Source organism: Myotis daubentonii, chromosome 20, assembly GCF_963259705.1.
Source record: "Myotis daubentonii chromosome 20, mMyoDau2.1, whole genome shotgun sequence".
In the NCBI taxonomy this organism is placed as follows: domain Eukaryota; kingdom Metazoa; phylum Chordata; class Mammalia; order Chiroptera; family Vespertilionidae; genus Myotis; species Myotis daubentonii.
In genome coordinates, this window is record NC_081859.1 from 5,261,281 (window position 1) to 5,282,253 (window position 20,973).

At 45.8% G+C, this 20,973-nt stretch overlaps 1 protein-coding gene across 2 annotated transcripts in view; it reads left to right on the top strand.

Annotated features, from left to right (window-relative positions):
- Window positions 1-20,973, top strand: part of RYR2 (ryanodine receptor 2) — a 193,241-nt gene that overhangs the window by 150,887 nt on the left and 21,381 nt on the right. The window contains exons 76-85 of one of the 2 annotated variants that reach the window (XM_059677752.1): window positions 1,347-1,450; window positions 3,056-3,107; window positions 4,816-4,869; window positions 6,299-6,322; window positions 11,509-11,608; window positions 12,608-12,687; window positions 13,619-13,695; window positions 14,860-14,933; window positions 19,872-19,952; window positions 20,720-20,808. In XM_059677752.1, the coding sequence (XP_059533735.1) occupies window positions 1,347-1,450; window positions 3,056-3,107; window positions 4,816-4,869; window positions 6,299-6,322; window positions 11,509-11,608; window positions 12,608-12,687; window positions 13,619-13,695; window positions 14,860-14,933; window positions 19,872-19,952; window positions 20,720-20,808 (735 nt within the window). The remainder of the gene's footprint in view (window positions 1-1,346; window positions 1,451-3,055; window positions 3,108-4,815; window positions 4,870-6,298; window positions 6,323-11,508; window positions 11,609-12,607; window positions 12,688-13,618; window positions 13,696-14,859; window positions 14,934-19,871; window positions 19,953-20,719; window positions 20,809-20,973) is intronic. The other variant, XM_059677753.1, reaches the window with a different exon arrangement.

Sequence of the window (20,973 nt, forward strand, 5' to 3'; positions counted from 1 at the left end):
TTCCGAGTTTAAGGTCAATTATGCAAGTTTCTTATTAACTTTGAGGGGGAGTATTTTGTTACCCTTTTAAATACCTCTTCAAGGCACCTTTAAACACCTCAGAACCAGGATAAAACTATAGAAGCTGAACCATAAAGAAGTTACTCACCAAACATAAGTTGAAGGTGAACAAAAGCAAGTGAAAAGTAGTGGTTTTTTTTTTCCTAATATATTTGTATTGATTTCTGAGAGTAAGGGAGAGAGAAATAGAAACATCAGTGATGAGAGAGAATCATTGATCAGCTGCCTCCTGCATGCCCCACACTGGGGATCAAGCCTGCAACCCGGGCATGTGCCCTTGACCGGAATCAAACCTGGGACCCTTCAGACTACAGGTTGACCCTCTTATCCACTGAGCCAAACCAGCTCAGGCAAAAGTAGGTGGTTTTAAAAAAAATACGCAGAGCTGAGCAGGATAGAGTGGGCACAGGCAGGGTCGAGTCACATGGGTGCCGTCAAAGGCGAGGGGGTCCTTAGCCACAGCACGCGGGGAGCAGGCCCTGGGGAGCTCTGTCCATCATCCCCGGGCCGGGGGCCTGTCTAAGCGTCTGACCAAAGCCAGCTTCTCAGGGCGAGTTGCAAGCGTGCTGTCGCAGACATTGCAGACTAGTTAGAAGCTAAAGGTTCCTGGCTTAAGACCTCTCATCTAAAAGGCACTCCTTTGTCATAGTTATCAGGGAATATAGTGGATAAACCAATTCAGTGCATTAAAGCTGAATCTTGATGACCCTCAGATATTTTAACTGAATTCAAATTGTTTTCATAATTAAAACAACCATAGAATATTGGCTACATTATAGAAATTTACCCAGTTTCTGCAACATTAAAACCTTAAAGCCAGGTCAAACAACATCATGTATGTACAGAGAAAACGCAAGTGTAAGTAAATGAAGGTATAAAATTCATTGTCATTCAACAAAAAGTCAGGTTTAATTAATTTTACAGTCAGTAAAAATGCTTCATAATTTTCCTCATGGTAAAAGACCTATCCAATTGTACAACCTTATTTTTTAAGTCTTAAGAGTAAATGATAGTGGAAAAAAATAACTGACATACACGTATTCACACACTCACATGTATACAACTTACACAGTCATGCACACTCACATATACACTTATGCACACATGCTCACCCACATATTCACATACTTGTGTGCACGCACTCATGCACACACACACATTCATACACATTCACACTGCCACAGCAGAGAAGGGCTTTCCTTGTACTCATTGTTCAGCCCTCACACTGCTCCTGGGTCTGATTGGACGCCTCATTGCAATGTGAATTTATGAATTTACTTTTGTAGAAACCTGGAGCGGACCCTCCAGAGGAAGACGAAGGCACTAAGCGAGTTGATCCTCTGCATCAGCTGATCCTTCTGTTCAGCCGAACGGCCTTAACGGAGAAATGGTATGGCTGGCAGGGTTCCTGTGAGACAGAGGACGAAGGAAGAGCTGTGTCCCAAGTCTCTTCCTGTCTTCACCCTCCGTGTCACCTGGGCTTGTCAGGAGAGAGCCCGTCAAAGTTAGGACCGGTCGGGCACACAGATGTCAGTTTCAAGCTTTAATAACTCCTCTAGTTTTTCTTAACAACTTTGTAATTAGCTGATTTAGTTGATTCTGAATCGTCTTACAAAATGATTTTTTCTCATTATCACAAGCAGCCTTTATCAATAAGAAGAAAAAGAGCTTAAAGCAAATGTTAGTACCGAAAACATATGGAGACCAGTAGTGACGAACTGTCCCAGGTCGATTATGGTGCCATTGTGCAGGAGCCCTGAGGGGGTGGGTAAGCCAGCGTCTCACAGGGAAGTTTCTTTGCGTCTGTTTTAAGGGCATCCTCCACTGTTCTTGACTAAAATTGACCAAAGCCACAAAACACAGACCTCTGTGGAGTTAAATAAGAAATGCACTCAGAGACCTGAGAATCACAGTGTGCCCAGCACCTGCCCCTACAGGCCCTGCGTAGACGGGATCCGAGAGAGACACCTCAGAGGGTCCTGAGCGGTCCTGTGGCTGGAGTAACACACATCTCTCCCTCTCACCACGGCGACCGGCCTCCTCTCACGCCTTCCCCCCTATTATTTCCTGACTAGCAAGGTCATCTCATCCCTATGCTTAGAGCAGCTCTCTGGCATTGGTAGGCACTGAGGTATTTCTCACAAGTGAAGTTTTCTGATGGCTGAAGTTTAAAGCTGCTAAAATAACTTTGTAAACATGAGTGTTTTTTATGGGCTCCTTCATCAGTTAACGGCTTCCATATTCCTTAAAAAAAAGATAATAAACATTTAAACTCTTCTTAATTTTTAAGTAGCATTATGATTTTATAGCATAATAATTTGGGAACTCTTTCTTTTTTTAATCCTTGAGGACATTTTTCCATTTATTTTTAGAGAGAGTGGAAGGGAGGGAAGGAGGGAGGGGGAAAGAGATAGACAGAGAGAGAGAGAGAGAGAGAGAGAGAGAGAGAGAGAGAGAGAACCTGATGTAAGAGAGACGTATCAATTGGATTGGTGGCCTCCCGCATAAGCCTCGACTTGGGCCGGGAATCGAACCTACAATCCAGGTACATGTCCTGGACCAGGAATTGAACCCATGACCCTTCAGTGCACAGGCCGGCGCTTTAACTGCTGGGCCACATGGGCCAGGTCAATTTGGAGTCTTCGTCAAACATCAGATCTCACTTCTGCTGTCAGAAGCCTCTGCCTCCTTTAAATTTGCTTGTTTCAAGTTTTGTAGCTTCAAGAAAATGAAAGATGTGTTTGTGTGCAAATCGACAGGCCGTTTATTTTGTGAGACCGGGGTCTCTTCCAGGAGGTCGGGGGACTGTGTTCAGTAGGTCTGAGGTCCTTCTCTCCGACGCTGTGATATTTTCAAATGATTACTTTGCCCAAGTTTTTATTTCATTTTGAACAAGTATACTTGTTGAAAAATACGGGTTATTTTGTAAGTGACGGTAATCTTGCATAGGACTCGCCTTAAAAACAATGGTGTTCTTTTTTCTTGTTTTCCATAGCAAACTGGAGGAGGATTTTTTATACATGGCTTATGCAGATATAATGGCAAAGGTAAATAAACGCCACTCTTGATTTTAAAGTGTAATTTTAATAAAGGGAAATAATTTTTAACCGACAAGGGATAAGAATGTCTTTCTGGCTTAAAATAAAATGCTGTTAAACCTTAGCAGCCTTCGGTGCACTCTGCTCAACTTTCCACTTGTTCCATGAATCTCTGTTCTGACTTCCTTGACCAGTGTTATGGTTTCCTCTTTCACATTGACTTATGGGGAGCTCGCTAGCTTTCCAAGCATCCATTCATTTAACACCTATTCACTGGGCATCAAGGTATTGGAGATGACATGGTGAGTGAGAAAGAAAGGCACCTACCCTGCCTTCTTGGAGTTTACTGTCTGATGGGGAAGACACCATTTAAACGTCGAAAACGATGACAAGAAGCCTGGGAGTTTAGTGTGGGAGGAGCAGGTTATGTAGCACAGTCATGAGTTACAATGACATGCTTTTAAGCTATAAAATTCATATCGGTTTGCTTTTGCACCTGGTTGAATGAATGAATGAATGTGACAAACCTTTTAGAAGCTGTCACTGAGGGACAGAAGGACGACATTTGTATCTTCCCTCCACTCTGGCTTCAGTTCTAGACTCAGCGGACTGTGAATCATTGAATTTAAAGTATTTTTCTGATTTGAAACTTAAATTTAACCATGTGCCTCCCTGTGCTTCACTGATACACCGTGTGCTTATCAGCCATAAGAAATCCTTAGAAGGGTTGGAATAATCCACTTTGAAGATTTCTTCCTGCCGTAGGTCTTGGTCACATGATTCTTCCAATTCCAAACCACAATGATAATAGCCGTTCAGATTTAGTAAAAGCTTATTATTTTTCAGACACTTGCTCTTAAGTGGCAAACAATTTACATATATTAATTCATGTGATCTGCTGAAAACTTGGGTATTCTTTTCTGAATCCCACCTTAAATATGAGGACAGTAGGCCAGAGAGGTGAAGGAACTAGCCCTGGACTAAGCAGCAGATGCTGGGGACAGCAGGATTGGAGCCAGGCGTCTGCGTCCTGAAGCCTGTTGCCAACCACACCACTCTGCCCCCGAAAGAACTCCAGCGTGGGGATTAGTTGCCAGTAAAATGGCGCATGGATTAGCACAGCTCCTGTCTCATTTCTGGGAGAATAACTAAAAAAATACAATGTTTTATCATTTTTTAATAAAAGTACTAGCAGTTACGTTTTCACTTTTCTCCTTTGGACACAATACAATAAAAAATGAACTTAGAAAGCAAGTGATGACAAGATGTACTTTAATTAATGGGCACAGCTCTCGCTTAGTTTGAATGCGTGGCTATTGCAGGTTCCTGCGCGGTATCTGCACCAGTGCATGGTGACAGCAGAGTCACCAAGAGAAACGTGATGCTTGTCCCAAAGCTTGCGCTCTGGGTTGAACAAGGCAAACACGTGATTAAGTAGTATGTGTAGTATGATATTTGCCGCATAATCATCTCCATGAAATGTATGAAATTGCTCATTGATATTTTAATTTTGTAAAAGCACAGTGAAATTTTCTTTTAGGGCATGAATCCATTGATGATGTCATCTAAGGTTATGATACCTACATGACATATATTTAAACACTGTTGATAATAAATTAACGCAAGTCATTTTGTCTTCTGTGCTTAAATTCTTTTGTATTTTGTGCCTCGACATACTCTAATCCTGCTGACCTTTTTCCATTGTTCTGTCCTGCAGAGTTGTCATGATGAAGATGACGATGACAGTGAAGAAGAGGTGAAGAGTTTTGAAGTAAGATGGATCTTTCTAGACTTGCCTTTGTCCACTGGGAAGCATTGTTTCATAGCTCATAACTGACATTTCTGTTTCTTGCTTCATGGCTTATCGCAGCTTATTGTGTCAAGGAGCTGCATGTCGGAAGCTGGGTGGACAGTCTGGGTCCTCCCATGCGCTGCCCTAACTCCAGGGAATGTAGATTAGCTAACCGGTCAGACGCACCCATATGTTCAGAATGAGTGCTGCTGAGGCCCCGAGATGAGCTGGCTTCATCTCGGCGAAGGCCGTGATCTAAAATGCCTGACAAGCCCTAACCGGTTTGGCTCAATGGATAGAGCGTCGGCCTGGGAACTCAAGGGTCCCAGGTTCGATTCCGGTCAAGGGCATGTACCTTGGTTGCAGGCACATACCCAATAGGGAGTGTGCAGGAGGCAGCTGATCGATGTTTCTCTCTCATCGATGTTTCTAACTCTCTATCCCTCTCCCTTCCTCTCTGTAAGAAATCAATAAAATATATAATAAATAAATAAATAAAATAAAATGCCTGACAGACACGCATATTTACTGCAGGGCAGCATGACTTCGAGTATTTAACTGAAGCCCTGGTTTGACATTTTTTGGAATTGAAGTCAGAGGTCTGGCCTCCGTGCCTTCTGCACAGTCGGTCACTCATCCTCGCACATATGGGGCTCACAGCGCCGCTGGCTTGCATGAGGCAGGAGGGCGGGTCCCTAGGACCACCTTCTAGCTTATGGTTATTTTCTCAAACCTCTCAGCTCTTAAATATCCCATCATTCGAGATACCGCTCAATGTTAACCAGCCAGAAGGAAAGGCAAGCTTACTAGTATTTCCCCCCTCTGCTTAGACTATACTTTGCTTTTGATGAGAAAAAGTAGGTGTTGTTAACTACCAGTCTCCTTATTTATTGTTTTTGTTTGCTTGCTTGCTTGTCTTCAGAATTTTCAAAGCAATATTAAGTGGAAGGAAGTAGATTAGATCTTTTTAATTTTCCTGTTGATTTCCACGTCTGGACTCTGGGCTAGAAGTCTGGAGGACATTAGGACCCAGCAGTGAGTCTTTAGTTCAGTGGCCCCACCAGGAGGTATAGGTGAGGACCGGACACAGTGCCTCTTTCAGGAACAGTTGACATGAGCATCTGTGCTGCGTGGAAGTCCATGTGTAAGAAGTACAGAAACAGACTGGTTTGTGAATGACCTAGGACTAGTGCTGGCTGCGGGAAATGCCGAGGTTAATTTCTTTATGGCACTGTAATCCTTTCTTACGTGTGTGTATTCTGTTCTCATATCCATCTTTATTGATAAGAGAATGAGTGGGTTGTGAGCAGCAAATGACGTGTTCTGAAAGTGTAACCGCGTGTGGTCTACAGCTGTCTTCAGAGCAGTTGTTTATTGCTATTTTGCTTCTGTCCTCACCCTTCCTAAGGTCACGGGATCCCAGCGCAGCAAGGTAACTGTACATGTGTGTGTATGTGTCTGGGTCTGAGTTCGGTTTCTGTGACATTTACCTTTTTGTTAGACCCAACGTCTCAGATTCTTCCATAACAAAAGAAGGTCTTGCAATCCTTTTACATGTTTGTAGCTCCAATGCAACTGGTCTCTTCAGCGTCCCTTCCTTGACACAGGTTTATCCTTCTTGCAATTTCAGTCGCTCGTGATTTGAAATTGTGTGTTACATGGTAACTTCGAGCTGCCCACGTGCTGGGCTGGAGGAGCCCCGCCCTGCCGGTGGTGGACTTCATGGGGCGCGTCTGGCCCACGCCTCTGGATGCTTTTACACCAGTCTCGTCACGTGAAAACAGACGTGACAAGTGGCATTCCTGGTGACATGGGAAATACGTCTCTTTTCCATTCTGCTAGTGATACCTTCCATTAGTAATTAGAGACCACAGTCCACAGTTTTAACGTTAATTTCAGCATTTCAGTCTAGGATAAGAACTTGATAATTATTTCTACCTCTTACTATTTTGAATAGCTAAGTCCTTGTAAAATTTGCTACGAGGAGACATTTTGATCTAGAAATACAAAAATAGTCTGAGATACAAAAAATGGGGCATTATAAGGAAAACTTCCACGAGGAATAAAGCAAAGCTCAAGAAACGTGGAAAACAAGGTGGGGACCAGCATGCAAGGATTTGCGGGCTCTTTTCTTCTTCAGTCTCACGTCCATGTTCCTCCTAGGATCCCACTTAACTGGCCCCATTGAACTCTACAGTCGACTGCCCTGCTTCTTCTAGAATACTTTCCCTACATATTTAACAATTGATTGCATATTTAGTTCATTATTATATGTAACCATTTTTAGATTTGAGTCTACTTCAAAATAAAACTAAAAATGACAGTAAAATCTTTCAAAGAGGTCAGAATTAATGAAAAGGGAAGAAATGTTTGACAATTACGAGAAATGTTCATTACTGCAGTTGAATGCTATATTTAGGTTGGAATTTTTTTATAAACCAAAGCAATTAATAATGATAAATAATAATATTTCAAGTCAAGTGACTTCATATTTCTCAGCATGTCATCTAAGAGCTTTGGTACCAGAGTGGACCACATTTTTAAACTACAATTTTGTAAAATATATAGACCATTATTCGGATGGTTCCTTCTACTTCATTCTCTAAGATCTGAGGGAGTGAAATGAAAAAACGATAATGCAGTGAAAGCATTTTAGCGGCATGTTAAGGTGCCATAAGATAGATTTAGTACTTACCGAAGCGCCTACATTAATGACAGTGGAGCCTTCCTTGCCAAAGCTGGAGGGATGGAGCGTTAACTTGCTTTCGGGAACATTTTTCTCAAATATTAGGCAGCTTGCACATCCTTTGGCAGATGCCCGACTTCTCATTCGCGAGCGTTTTCTGGTGAGGCCCTGAGGTCCCGTTACTCGTAGTGTTGATTAGAGAGATTTCCTGTGTCTTGAATAGTAAATGTGTCCGTGGCAGAGTTGACGTTCAGTGATGAAGAGACCAGCGCGCGCTCTCCCGGCGGGCTCACTGCAGGCTCAGGCACAGCTGGACGGGCATCATTCCCACCGCAGCTCCTGCTCCCTCCCAGCCTGTGCGCTGTTTAGTGTGCAAGACCCACGCGCTGTAGCTCTGCCCAGCGATGACAGCATTTTTATCTGGCCTCCAATGACCTGATTTTGAATAGAATCCATTTTTCGGTAAATTCTGGAAGAATGAACTGGCTATACGATGTACCCTTTCTAATAGCCACATAAATTGGATCTTTGAATGGGTTTATTTCCTTGCTTTCATTGGGGCACAGCAATCTGAATTAGAAGGCTTCCTGAATCTTCCAACAAGATAACCCTGAATATAAAAAGTTGAAGGGATAGCTATATATATAAAATACTGAACAAATTATTTCTTTTCTCAAGAGGATGTATAATGTTTAGTTCCCACTGCAGAAGCTCAGTGGGGGAGGGGAGGGATTTGATGCCGTTGTCTCTCGAATGCTCATGCCTGTGGCTGCCATCTGCCAGCTGCACTTTTCTATAATGAAATTGTTAATTCCAAGGAAAGCCCTCATGTTGTAGCCCAGATTCCCTAGGAAACAGAGCAAAGAGATTATGTGCTAGCACTTCATTGGGGGAGGGATGTTGCAATCCCAGAGAGTGTGAGAGGAAGAGACCCACACAGGGAAAGAGAGAGAGACACCAGGCCGGGCACCTGGGTTGCCACAGCTGCTCAGGGAGACAGACCGTGTGCACCTGGGACAGTGCGCCTGGGAGGGAGGGCGAGCACCTCATCTGGTCCGTCCCACCTCCTGGCTACTCTGCAATGGAACCCTTTGCCTAAGGGAACATGCAACTTGTGGGGCTGCTCTTCTTCTCCCCCCCTCCCCTTGCCCTTTCTTTGTAACCTTGGAATAATTTAAAGACTAAACAGCAGTGGGCTGAAGGAATAATGTTAATTTAAGACCCTGGGGGCAGTTTTAAAAGGGAATCTGGGGTCGGGCAGGGAAAGTTGCCTTTAAGAAGGTACTTCAAAGTGCGATGTCCCTGAGGGGAGATAGTTTTAAAATGGTCTGTCTCCAGTTTGCTTAAAAGAGCAGGCCTGTCCCAGGCCGGTGTTGCTCAGTGGTTGAGCTTCCTCTCTTGAACCAAGAGGTCCTGTTCATTTCCTGGTCAGGGCACATGCCCAGGTTGTGGGCTCTATCCCCAGTGTGGGCATGCAGAAGGCAGGCGATCGATGTTTCTCTCTCATCGATGTTTCTATCTCTCTCTCCCTCTCTATCTAAAAATCAATAAAAACATTTAAAAAAAAAAAACAAAAAAACAAACAAACAGGTCTGAAGTACATTTGAAAAGAAAGTATTTTTCCCCCTACCTAATCCATCCTTTTATTGTCTGAAAACTTCTGGCCTAGCGGTGAAGGTTTTATTTTTTTATGTTGGGATAGAATTCTGATGACAAGATTAAATGACACCTGAGAAGCCTTGTCAAAAGACCTGAAAGGTATTGAATGAAAGTCTCGTGAGAAGAGAGCCCAACCCACCCACCGGCGGGAACTCAGGCGCCCTGACCTGAGTGAGGTTCGGCCCTTCCAGCCTCCAGATCACTCTCTCTCTTTTAGTTCGGCATGTGACTTCAGACGAGTGTCCCCCTCACTCCTGAAGTCGTTACTATTATAGAAATTTAGATGCCATGGAAGAAAGGTGCGAGTCACCTTTGCCCAGGGGGCTATTTTTTAAAGAAGACAACTTGACATCCTGTCTGTTTCTTGATCCTCCTGACACTCATCCATCCACGTGACCTTAGTTACTGCAAAGGATTCTGGGACCTTAGCGTGTACCGTACAAATTGTTCTGGCAGAACTTTGAGCTGCCCTACGTACTTTGGGGACAGGTTGTTGTTGTTCCCTTCAAGAATATATGGTGTGCTGTCCTTTTCTTTGGGTGTCCTGATGACTACCTTTATACTATGTTCTATGGGTCCATAAAGAATTGATCTTTCTAACTCCCTTGCCTCTGTCGTTGATGAAAATGCTGGGGCCGTCCCTACGCCACTAATTTCTTACCACTGTCTTATCGAAACACCCACAACAGGAGTCAGTAACCCTGGGGAGCAAAGTCCCAGGAATCGCTCTGGCCACGGGAGGGCGGGAAAGATTGTTGGGTCTAAAAGGAAGAATCAGATGTTGCTTCCTCGTTCCAACACCCCCCGGAGAGCAGACGGGGTCTTCTCTCAGTGTTCCTAAAGCTGTGTTGTATGACGATACGGTTTGTGTGTCTGTGTGGCTTTGTTTCTGTTCTGTTTTTGACTTCAGAGGAAGAGGTTTAAACATGAAGGCAAACCTTTTAGATGTCAGCATGGCTACCACAAAGCAAAGCTGCCTGTTTTTTCTTTTCTCCGCTTCCATTTAGGCCTATCACATAATTTAAGAAAAAACTAAACATTTACCCGCAGGAGCTCTAACGATAGTGTGAAAAAAAAACCACCCTGATCGATTTTGTTTTCGCAGCACGATATTATCAAAGATTTAAGAGCCAATTTTGCCAGCATCGGCGAGCACTCTCTGGTAACAGCTTGATGTCTGTGTCGGTTGCTTTTGGTTTAAAGGTTTCTTTTATCATTTGTTTGAGCCCATTTCTTCCCCCCTCCTTTTAGTTTCCTTTATTTTTCATATTCTGTAACCAGCAAGCCTTCATTTTTTAAACCTCTTCCATCTCCCAGTGTCTATCCCGTACTTTGGATGGAAAGTTTATGGCAGCAAAGTGGACCCTCTGCTGCAGCTCCTGCTCTGAGGTCACCTCTGTTTTGGCCGTTGTGTTTATGGACATGATGCTGGTCGAGCGCGTCATGTCCCGTTGACTAAGCTTCCCTCCCGCGCCATCAATGGGCTCGCTGTCACAGGGCTCTATGCAACGTCCACTCTGCAACTTGTACTGCTTAGCCGTCTCAGTTCTCCAGCGACTGGGCCGCTCCAGTGAATGAGCCTTCAGTCTTGACTTCGCTGTGCCTTTATATTTTCTCCTGATTTTCTTCTTTATGTTCTCAGTGGTAGTTTGAGTGGAACCGAGCAAACTGCAGCCATTGCCCCAGCAACACCATGCAGCATTGTTTGTTGCCGCCAGAGAATACAAAATATAAAGGCACATGGCTTTATTCCTTGGGGGGCGCGGGGGGGGCCACTGGGGAGAGGTTTCATAAGTCCCTACGTAGGCAAAGCCTACTCTTTATCCATATCAGCTTTCAATTTTGCTTAAACTCCAACTCGTCTCATTCAGCGTTTCTCTGTCATTCAGTGATATCTTGCACTCGAGCCTTTTGCTGAGCAGTATCAAGTTATGGCCATGACACGGAGATTATTCAAAACGGGAAAACTTATGCACAAATGTATAATTCAGAAAGTGCAAGTTTCGGTGATGAAGTACAGCTACTTCAAAACAGTGGGCCAGGCTTTGGACTAATCAAATCATTAAAATTGAGCAACTCTATCCTGATGAACCAGTTGAAACAAAACCAAGAGTTGACTATGTGAACCTGTGTCTAATAACAGTGTCGGTGTTGAAATGGTCCATAATGTTGTCATAGAGCCCATACATGGAGATGACTAAAATGTGGTGACTAGAAAGCTGCCTGCCGACTGACTGGTCGCCACAACATAACCGGTTGGGGTTTGTGTTCAGGAAAAGGAAATGGAGAAGCAGAAGCTTCTGTACCAGCAAGCCCGGCTGCATGAGCGCGGCGCCGCCGAGATGGTGCTGCAGACCATCAGCGCCAGCAAAGGTGAGCCCTCGGCCTGCTGCCCGCATCTCCTCTTCCCGCATCGCCTCTTCCCACATCTCCTCCTCCTGCATCTCCTCCTCCCTCATCTCTTCCTGCATCTCCTCTTCCCTCATCTCTTCCTGTATCTCCTCCTCCCGCATCTCCTCCTCCTGCATCTCTTCCTACATCTCTTCCTGCATCTCCTCCTCCCGCATCTCCCCTTCCCGCCCCAGCGCCCGCAGGTCCACTCACCCACTCACCTAGGCCTGCTTCTCTGGGTCACGACCAGGTCAGTGAGAACAAATGCGAGCTGAGCCCTCATTTATACAGTCCAGTCGTGACTCTGCTTCAGAGTCAAATTTAGAGATGTTTTATTTCTGCTCAAGAAGTTTTGGAAATTCTGTTGTGACACAACTCTAAGGAGCTGTTCATGTGACTCGGGTGGGGGAACGTCTCCTGCGAAAGGCCAGGGAAATGTTTTTGGCAGCAGGAGAGCACCCAGTGACACTGTGTAAGCGAATGGCGTAGCTGTGTTTCAATAAAACTTTATTTACAAAAATGTGACGAGCTGGTTGGCCCTCCGGTCACAGTTTGCAGACCCTTGATATAAATGGAGACCTTTAAAGTGAGTCTTTTTTTTTTTTTAATTTTATTGTTGAGAGTATTATAGATTTCCCCTCTTCTTCCCCCTTGCCTCCCACCACCTGGTTCCCACCCTGCCCCAGGCATTCACCACCCCGTTGTCTGTGTATTTCAAAATCAATTATTTTTTTATATTCTTTTTTTTGTCCTCATATGGTGTCAGTTTTGTCTGTATTACACAGAATTTTGTAAAAACATTGATGGCAAAATATGCATTGTCCCTTTAAAATATGTTTTGGTACATAAGTCAGTCCGGCCCTCGTCACCATGATAGAGAGCTATAGCGTGGTAATAATTTTAAAAGTGCACATTTTGGGGTAGAATACATTGAGGCAGCAGGTGAAACGATGTAAGGAGCACTGTTCTTATATTTTTAAGGTGAAACTGGACCGATGGTGGCTGCTACTTTGAAACTTGGAATTGCTATCCTAAATGGTGGGAACTCCACAGTGCAGCAGGTGAGTCTCTAAGCCGCTCCCATGATGCTCTTTCAGACCATGCCGCCTAGTCCCCCTGGTGAACGCCTTTAGCCATCCTCAAAGCACTACCAAGTGTGCGACGTTTCATTTTCTACGTAAATATGACTTCACTTTCTAGTCATCTTGTCCCAGCATCCAAGGGTTTTCTTGGTGCACTGAACAGCTCGATGTTAATAATGTGTTAAACATTATTAACACATTATGGGCACTTCCTCTCTTCAGAGCAGTGGTTCTCAACCTCTGGGTCGCGACCCCTTTGGGGGTCGAACGACCCTTTCACAGGGGTCGCCTAAGCCCATCGGAAGACACATATATAATTACATATTGTTTTTGTGATTACTCACTATGCTTTAATTATGTTCAATTTGTAACAATGAAAATACATCCTGCATATCAGGTATTTACATGACGATTCATAACAGTAGCAACATTACAGTTATGAAGTAGCAACGAACTTAATTTTATGGTTGGGGTCACCACACATGAGGAGAACTGTATTTAAAGGGTCGCGGCATTAGGAAGGTTGAGAACCGCTGCTTTAGAGACTTGCCGGGGGACATGGTGTCACCATGGGCTGCGATTCACACCACCCAGTCGGCAAAGTTGGTTCTTACCGAGACCTCGTTGGGTAACCTGTTTGTCACATTACAGGAATTATTTTAGTTGTAGTTCTTTCTAGTCTCCCGAGAAATGAGAAAAATCACTTCCCAACACAGTTTGAACTATGTTCTGTTTAAAAGTTGGACATGATTTGGGCTGAAATTTTAGTAACTTCAACCAGTTTCAACAAAGGATACCTGTATATACTGAATATTATTTTATCTTTATTACGGCAGAGAAAGCGTGTTTGTTGCTTTTTTTCTTAACAATAAATGAGGGTTGAATGCAGTGGCTTATCTGTTTACTGTAGAAAATGCTCGACTACCTCAAGGAGAAGAAGGACGTGGGTTTCTTCCAGAGCCTCGCGGGCCTGATGCAGTCATGCAGGTGAGCCCCGTGCAGTCATGCAGGTGAGCCCCGTGCAGTCATGCAGGGGAGCCCCGTGCAGTCATGCAGGTGAGCCCCGTGCAGTCATGCAGGGGAGCCCCGTGCAGTCATGCAGGGGAGCCCCGTGCAGTCATGCAGGGGAGCCCCGTGCAGTCATGCAGGGGAGCCCCGTGCAGTCATTCAGGGGAGCTCCGTGCAGTCATGCAGGGGAGCCCCTGATGCAGTCATGCAGGTGAGCCCCTGATGCATCATGCAGGGGAGCCCTGATGCAGTCATCCAGGTGAGCCCTAATGCATCATGCAGGGGAGCCCCCGTGCAGTCATGCAAGGGAGCCCAACACAGTCAGGCAGGGGAGCCCGACACAGTCAGGCAGGGCAGCCCCGTGCAGTCATGCAGGTGAGCCCCTGTACAGTCATGCAGGGGAGCCCCCACTTGCTGTTTCCGTTCTAACTCAGATGGTGTTTTTCAAAGAGTTTACATTATGGACAATGATTAACACAGAAGAACATTTAATGACGAAACACTTTAAAGGGGGGCGGAAGTTGCTGTCTTATTTTCTATCTTGATGTTGTGTTAATAATATCCTAATTACTAAGTTACTCGATGTTAATAATGTGTTAAAACAATCCTCCCTGTGCTTGGATAGGGGCCTGGAATTGCTGTGCCCTCTGCAACCCTTTAATATGAGTGGCACATGATTTTTAAAAGAAAAAAGAAAATTCTACTTAGTTTTATTTGGGAGCTTATAGACCATTTCTCGTTTTTCCTAAACAAATGGTCCTCAACTAACTAATTTATGATAATTACTTTCTAGTTTTACAGCATTTAAAATCAGACAGTATTTGACCAAGGCCCCTGGCACACACTGAGTGTAATAAGCTGTTCCATGTGGGAAAACACGGTCATTGTAATTATATTTAAGTATGTCTGCCAGCTTTATAATGTGCTCCCAGTGGAGCCCACGATGGCTCACATTGGACTTGCAGAGGTCAGTTCAGCGTGGGCGCTGGGAGAGACTCGTCCGCCACCAGGAAGGGGGCTGGTGGGCCTTGAGCTGGGGCGCATTTGCAGTGTATGTTGACATCAGTTCACATTTCAAGACACGCGGTTTCCAGACATTTGCTCCTGCGAGTCCCCTGAGTGCGTTTCTCCCTGTCATTGCAGCGTCCTCGACCTGAACGCCTTTGAGCGGCAGAACAAAGCTGAAGGGCTGGGGATGGTGACGGAGGAAGGATCAGGTATGGGTTAGATGGTGACAAAGAAGGATCAGGTATGGATTCCTTAAAGTAGACGGTCGCCTGCTCCCCCTTCCTTCCTGAAACCAATCAGCTATCAGTTACCTTTTCAATACAGAGAGACTCAGGTTTTCTTTAAATGGACAAAATGCTTATGTGACTCATTTAAAGCCCCTAATTGGCCACTCATGCAGGTCACACCCAAATCCAATCGTATTGTTACTGGCTGTCGGTGGCCTTCCCCTGCTTGGGCGGTAGAAGAAGATCCCTATTAGAGAATTATCCACAAAGTGAGAAAGCGCATGGGTGAACACATTAGGAACATGCCTCCGCCAGCAGGCTGTCAGGTCCCCCAGACATCGCTGCCTGCTGCCCCCTCCCGGCAGCTGTCCTGTATCTCACGGACCCAGGCATCTTTGCAAGTGCAAATTCTTTGATGAAGGAACTTGAAGAGTAATGTTTGTTTAGATAGCTCTGATCACAATTTACATGTGCACAAAAACGACTCACATAATCTTAGAGTTTTTCCTCTCTATAAATGGATGCATATATAAACTAGGAAAATGAGCACATGGTGCAGTGGAAGCAGAAATAACTATTGTTGCACACTTATTTTAATATTTATTAAGAAAAAAAATCTTCAATATTTTTTTATTTGTTTTTATTCTTTTGTGTTTGATTTTTAAGTTAACTTAGTGTTGGTAAACCTCTATGTGTTTATCTGTTTTTGTGTGTTTGGTCTGGTTTGGAATTATCGATATATTAGTTTTGGAACATTGGTTTTTCTATTAAGCCAATCTTGCTGCAAACAATAAATTTCCTCCCACCTGCCATTGGTAGACTGCTGGCCTTTCTGAGATAATTTAGAATGAACTAATCTCTCTCTATCTCTGTATATTTTTGTTCTCACAGTAGGAAAAAGAATTAGTGCATATTTCTTGCTGGATTTAAAAGACAATCATTTAGACATATTCTAATGCCGCTGCTGTTCCTGTGTGGTTTTCTCTTGTGCTTGGCAGTTGAATGTGTAGGTTCCATCACCAAGTAGCAGTTGTACAATAACTTAATTGTGTGAGCTACCTTCAAGATAAACCCCAGCGGCAGCCTACTTAGGTTTTCTGAGAATGCATATGAAGGAAAAGGCTTTGGAGTTTGGGTCATAGTCCCACCTCTGGCCTGAGGGCCCGAGGGGAGCTCAGAGCCACAGTCTTGGGCCTGCCTCTCCCCCGGAGTCTGGGGCAGTTCCCAGCTATAAAGGCCTGAAAATGAGTGAATTCTCTGTTCAAAGTCTGACTTCCCTGTCTTGGAATTGGAACTCTTTCATTTTTCCTTGACGCTGCCCCTAAAGTTACTAAAGCTCTAAACACAATGTCAGGAGTCTTTAGCCAGTTCATAGCCCCTAAAAGGGCATGGCGGCCACCCAGGATTAATTTCCTGGGTCTTCTGCCTGTTGTCAGCCAGGGGAGGATGCAACACCTGTGACCCCAAATCAGAAACAGCTGGCTGGGAGCGGCAGGCTCCTGTGACAATCGCCATCTCTCAATAGGAGCTGGATCTGCTTTGTCTGTGCTTTGTCAACACACTCGCCAAGAATTGCCCAAACTGATGGACGCCTTTTCTATTTCATTACTTACTAACAGCGAGACAAAAACAAACCTCACCTTTTCTCTTCCCCCATTTCCTTTTCTTCCGACTACTGTGCGCACTGCCCTTCCTTCTGCAGCCGTCACTCACGAGCATGGTAACTATCCAGTGAGCCGCCCGTGGCCACTGACTCCCCGATTGCTGCAGCTTTTCCCTGGACAGTGGCAGTCTGTGCGCTTTCCTCTTATAGACCTTCCACAGGCCGTCTTAACAAGTAGATCATTTCCTTTCGACTATTACGCATCCTGTTATTTAAAAAATGCATATACCAATGTTTTCTTTTTCCCCTTTTTCTCTGAGGATATGCATATGAGACACAAAGGAGCAACAAGCACTTAAGTTTTTGGATGTACTGTTCTGTTTCTTTCATTTAAAAAGTCTGGGAGACCCAGTGTTTGCGACGGTTGTGAACACGGGTGACTGCGGGGGTGCAGGGTCTCCCGGGGCCTCTCTGTCGGGGACGCACTGGGGCTTTCAGGCTGCGCAGCTGGGGCACCGGACACCAGCGGCCACAGCCCCTGCCCTCCCCTCCACGCACTGAGCTGGCGTGGGCTCCTGTCTTCCTTTCAGAGCATCACAGGTTAAAACTAATTGTTATTCTTCAGACCGAATTGAAAGAACTCGAGGATAATAGGAATATTTGCTCTTCAAACTCATATAACAAAGTTGGTGTTAACATTTCAGATCGTCTCTAAAAGACATACAAGAGGGATAAGGAAGGGGTTGAGGTGATATGACTTTCCAGAGCAAGATCAGCTAAATGGACTCTGACTTCTGGCATATTTTAAAAGCGTGTGACACAGCCATTCTGTTAAGATTTTACAAAAGATAAGAAAAGCATGTCCCCTCATCAGAGAAGGAAAGTGGCTCGTTCCTCTGCAGTCAAACGCGGAGAAACCTGAAAAGTATAAACTGTGAGTGATGTCGCTCCCGGGCCTGCAGCTCCTGCTCTGGGCCACCGTCGGCCCGAGCTCAGTCTTCCCTGTGATCATTCGCTGTCTTGCTGGGATGATGAAATGGCCGAGGATGTAGCCGAGGAAAATGTGTCACTTAAGCACATAAACCTTTTGCTACCCACCCACAACCCTACAAGGAGGCGTGTCCCACTTTATTTTTTCTTTCAAATATATTTTTATTGACTTCAGAAAGGAAGTGGGATGGAGGGAGAGAGATAGAAACATCAATGAGAGAGAATCATTGATCAGCTGCCTCCTGCACGCCCCTTACTGGCAATTGAGCCTGTAACCTGGGCATGTGCCCTGACCGGGAATGGAACCGGGACCTCCTGGTTCATAAGTTGATGCTCAACCACTGAGCCACACCAGCCGAGCAGGCTGTGCCTTTATTTAGTGTTATCATCACCTCTACTAACACTAAGCTCTCCACATTTGTAGAAATGGTCATGCAGGTTGTGAAGAGCCAGTGAGGGCAGAGCCCTTTATCCCCATTTTATAGATGAGAAGACTAAGGCAGAGAGAACCACTCGCCTTCAGCAGCGACATTTCAATAACCCTCCTTTATTATAGTGTCAGAAATTCAAGCCCTTGTCATTAAAACCACCGGCAAAGGAGAGCTCCTCGCAGTAGGTACACTTGGCAGTGACCACAGGCAACCTTGCAAGGATGTAGGAGCCTTTTCAACCCTGTTTCATCACTGATGACTAGCCTCAGTTCATGGTCCAGCGCGCTTTCTCCTGGCCGTCCCAGGTGGTCTGATCTCCTGTGCCCCCCGACAGAAAGCCTCACCCCTCTGGCGGCACCTGCTCCTGCAGCATGGGCGGCGGCATCATTTCCACCAGATGCAAATGTGTCCATCACACAGTCGCACCCATGTCATACCAGCTCACCTGTTCACCTGGTGAGAATGGAGGCTCCGGCCCCCCGCCCCCAATTCTGCTGTGAGCAGGTGTCCTCGTGTAAGTGAAGCTATGGTGTGTGTATACGGTTGAGAGGAAATACTGCGCAGGCCAGCAATGGCCAGCACCCTGGTGTAGATGAGGGTGCGGGGCACTGAGCATGTCAGGCCCACAGGGGGAGTGTGACATTGACCTCAGTGTCAACTGTTCTGTGTCCTCTCAACAGTTACTCACTGCACTTGAATATATGCACATTGAACGTATGTGCATGGCTTATGGATTTGATTTTCTGGGGAAAAACATTTCAACAGGCTCCCAAGAATCAATCATCCATGGAACTGCTAATATCTTGATCTGAGCCTCATTTGAAAGGCCCTTCTGGTGATACTGAGTGTCATGGATGATGAGTTTAGTTTCTCGGCCCAGACTGTTCTCTCTCCTTTGTCCCGTCGTGAACATAAACCCTAAGGAATGGGCTTAGCAGCCATGTGAGGAGATTCAAACCACGTGCTTCTAGCGGGCAAACTTGCCACGGCACTGGCTGCTCACCTGGTGATTTTAGTTTGGTCGCCAAATAGCGGATCTTACCGTCCCACAGGGAAACCAGTACAGTGACGTCATGTACTTTTTTTTAATGTTTATATTAAAAACATAATGGTTTTGCTTCCTAATCCTCCCGATTCTATGAGCCTGTCACTTTGAAAGTCACAGATGCAGACTGGTAAGTCCATCTGCTCCGCCGTTGTCATCGTCACTGCCATCCAGGTGCACACGCACCATCACAGCTCTCTCAGCCGGAAGTGCTCCCAGTCTGAGGAGTTATTATTTTTTAAACATATAAATACATTCATCCACTTGCCAAACAACATTTTTTGTCCTTTTTATTCCTACACTATATGTTGAATGCTCATATACTGAACATTTTCTTCACTTTTTGCTTAAAAATCAGCTTGCAGTGTGTGGTACAGGTTTTTTGTTTGTTTCTTTGTGCTTCTGCTTTCGAAGTCGCTTGTGATAAAGATACATTTAAATTGAAATATAGGTGGAATGACAGCCCTTTCTGCCGTCACCCTCCCCCACAAGCACATTTTCTCCCAATGATGCAGCGTAAGCAGATGTAACTGTAACACTGGTCATTGATGCAGTAATCATTCCTGTCCACATCTATCAGAAATTAGAGGGTGAGAACAAAAGTTTAAACCCTCAGGTTGCTCCTAAAATGTTGCCAAGCCCATGCTGCTCCTTTTAACAGAGAGAAACCTGGGTGTTAAGGTTCACAGGCTCTTTTCTGACCAAGAAAATGGGCTTCTATCTGCCAAGCGCATGGTCTCATGAGCTTCAGATAGAGGCGGGCTGCCCAGTGCCGGCCCGACATGCGGGGAGATGGAGGAGGGACGGGACATGCTCACTTGCTGGGGGGTAATGCCTGGACTTCCCTGCAGGCGAGAAGGTTCTTCAGGACGATGAGTTCACCTGCGACCTCTTCCGCTTCCTGCAGCTGCTCTGCGAGGGACACAACTCAGGTGCGTGAGGCCTGAGGCTGGAGGCTGGTGCCCAGGAAGACGTGCTTGCCGCCAGTACTGACAGAGGCCTGTCAGTTGTGATGACGGGTCAGCCCTGCAGGGGGTGCTCAGCCCCAGCTCAGCCATGTGAGCCGGGCTGCGTCCCGCTTTCTGTGCTGCATCACTGCCTGGCAGCCCTTTGCAGCCATCTCACTGTTCCAATCAGTTGTTCTGATGTGGAGAAGACTGGTGGCCGGTGGAGAAAGACACACCGGAGAGATCTATGTAGGGCGCTCTGGCTTGGTTTCCTCTGTGCCCCTGGTGCCCGGGGACGGTGCCACAGCATCATCTAGGGTGCCGTGTTCCATGCCCTGTTTATGGGTGCGGCTCTCTATGGCCGTGCATCCGGGAGGGCGGCAGCGGGGCGGGACTCTCCTCTCTCCCCTGTCACTGAGCACAGTCCTAGGAGCAGAGGGCCGTGGGTAATCTAATCAGGGTCGCCTAGACGGTGGAGCTCCTATCTCATCCCCAGGCCCGGAGCTCCAGAGCGAGGGATCGGGAACGGTCAGCACCCTCTGAGACAGAAATGGACTAGTTAGGTTCTGGGAAGCCCCAGGCGGGTTTATGGGGGGTCCCTCTCTTATGGACACTATGAACTAGTTCATATTAAAACTGCTCCGGGCCACAAGGATTTTGCTGGAGACATCATTTGCTGGTGGAGTGATTCAGATAACAAGTCATTTTACACTTTGGAACAAGAGGTAATAACATCGTTTGGTCTCGTACAGATTTTCAGAATTACCTGAGGACTCAGACTGGCAACAACACCACCGTGAACATCATCATCTCCACCGTGGACTACCTGCTGCGGGTGCAGGTACGCGGCCTCGTGGCTGCTTGGCCGAGATAACACGGCGGGTTCCTGTGTGAGGCTGCCATGTCTCAAGGGGCTTTGGTCTCCTGTCAGGACTTGTCAGACGTTCCGCCTTTGATCCGTCTCCGACCGAGCCTCTGGGTGAGCGGCCACCTTGGCTGTCTCTGA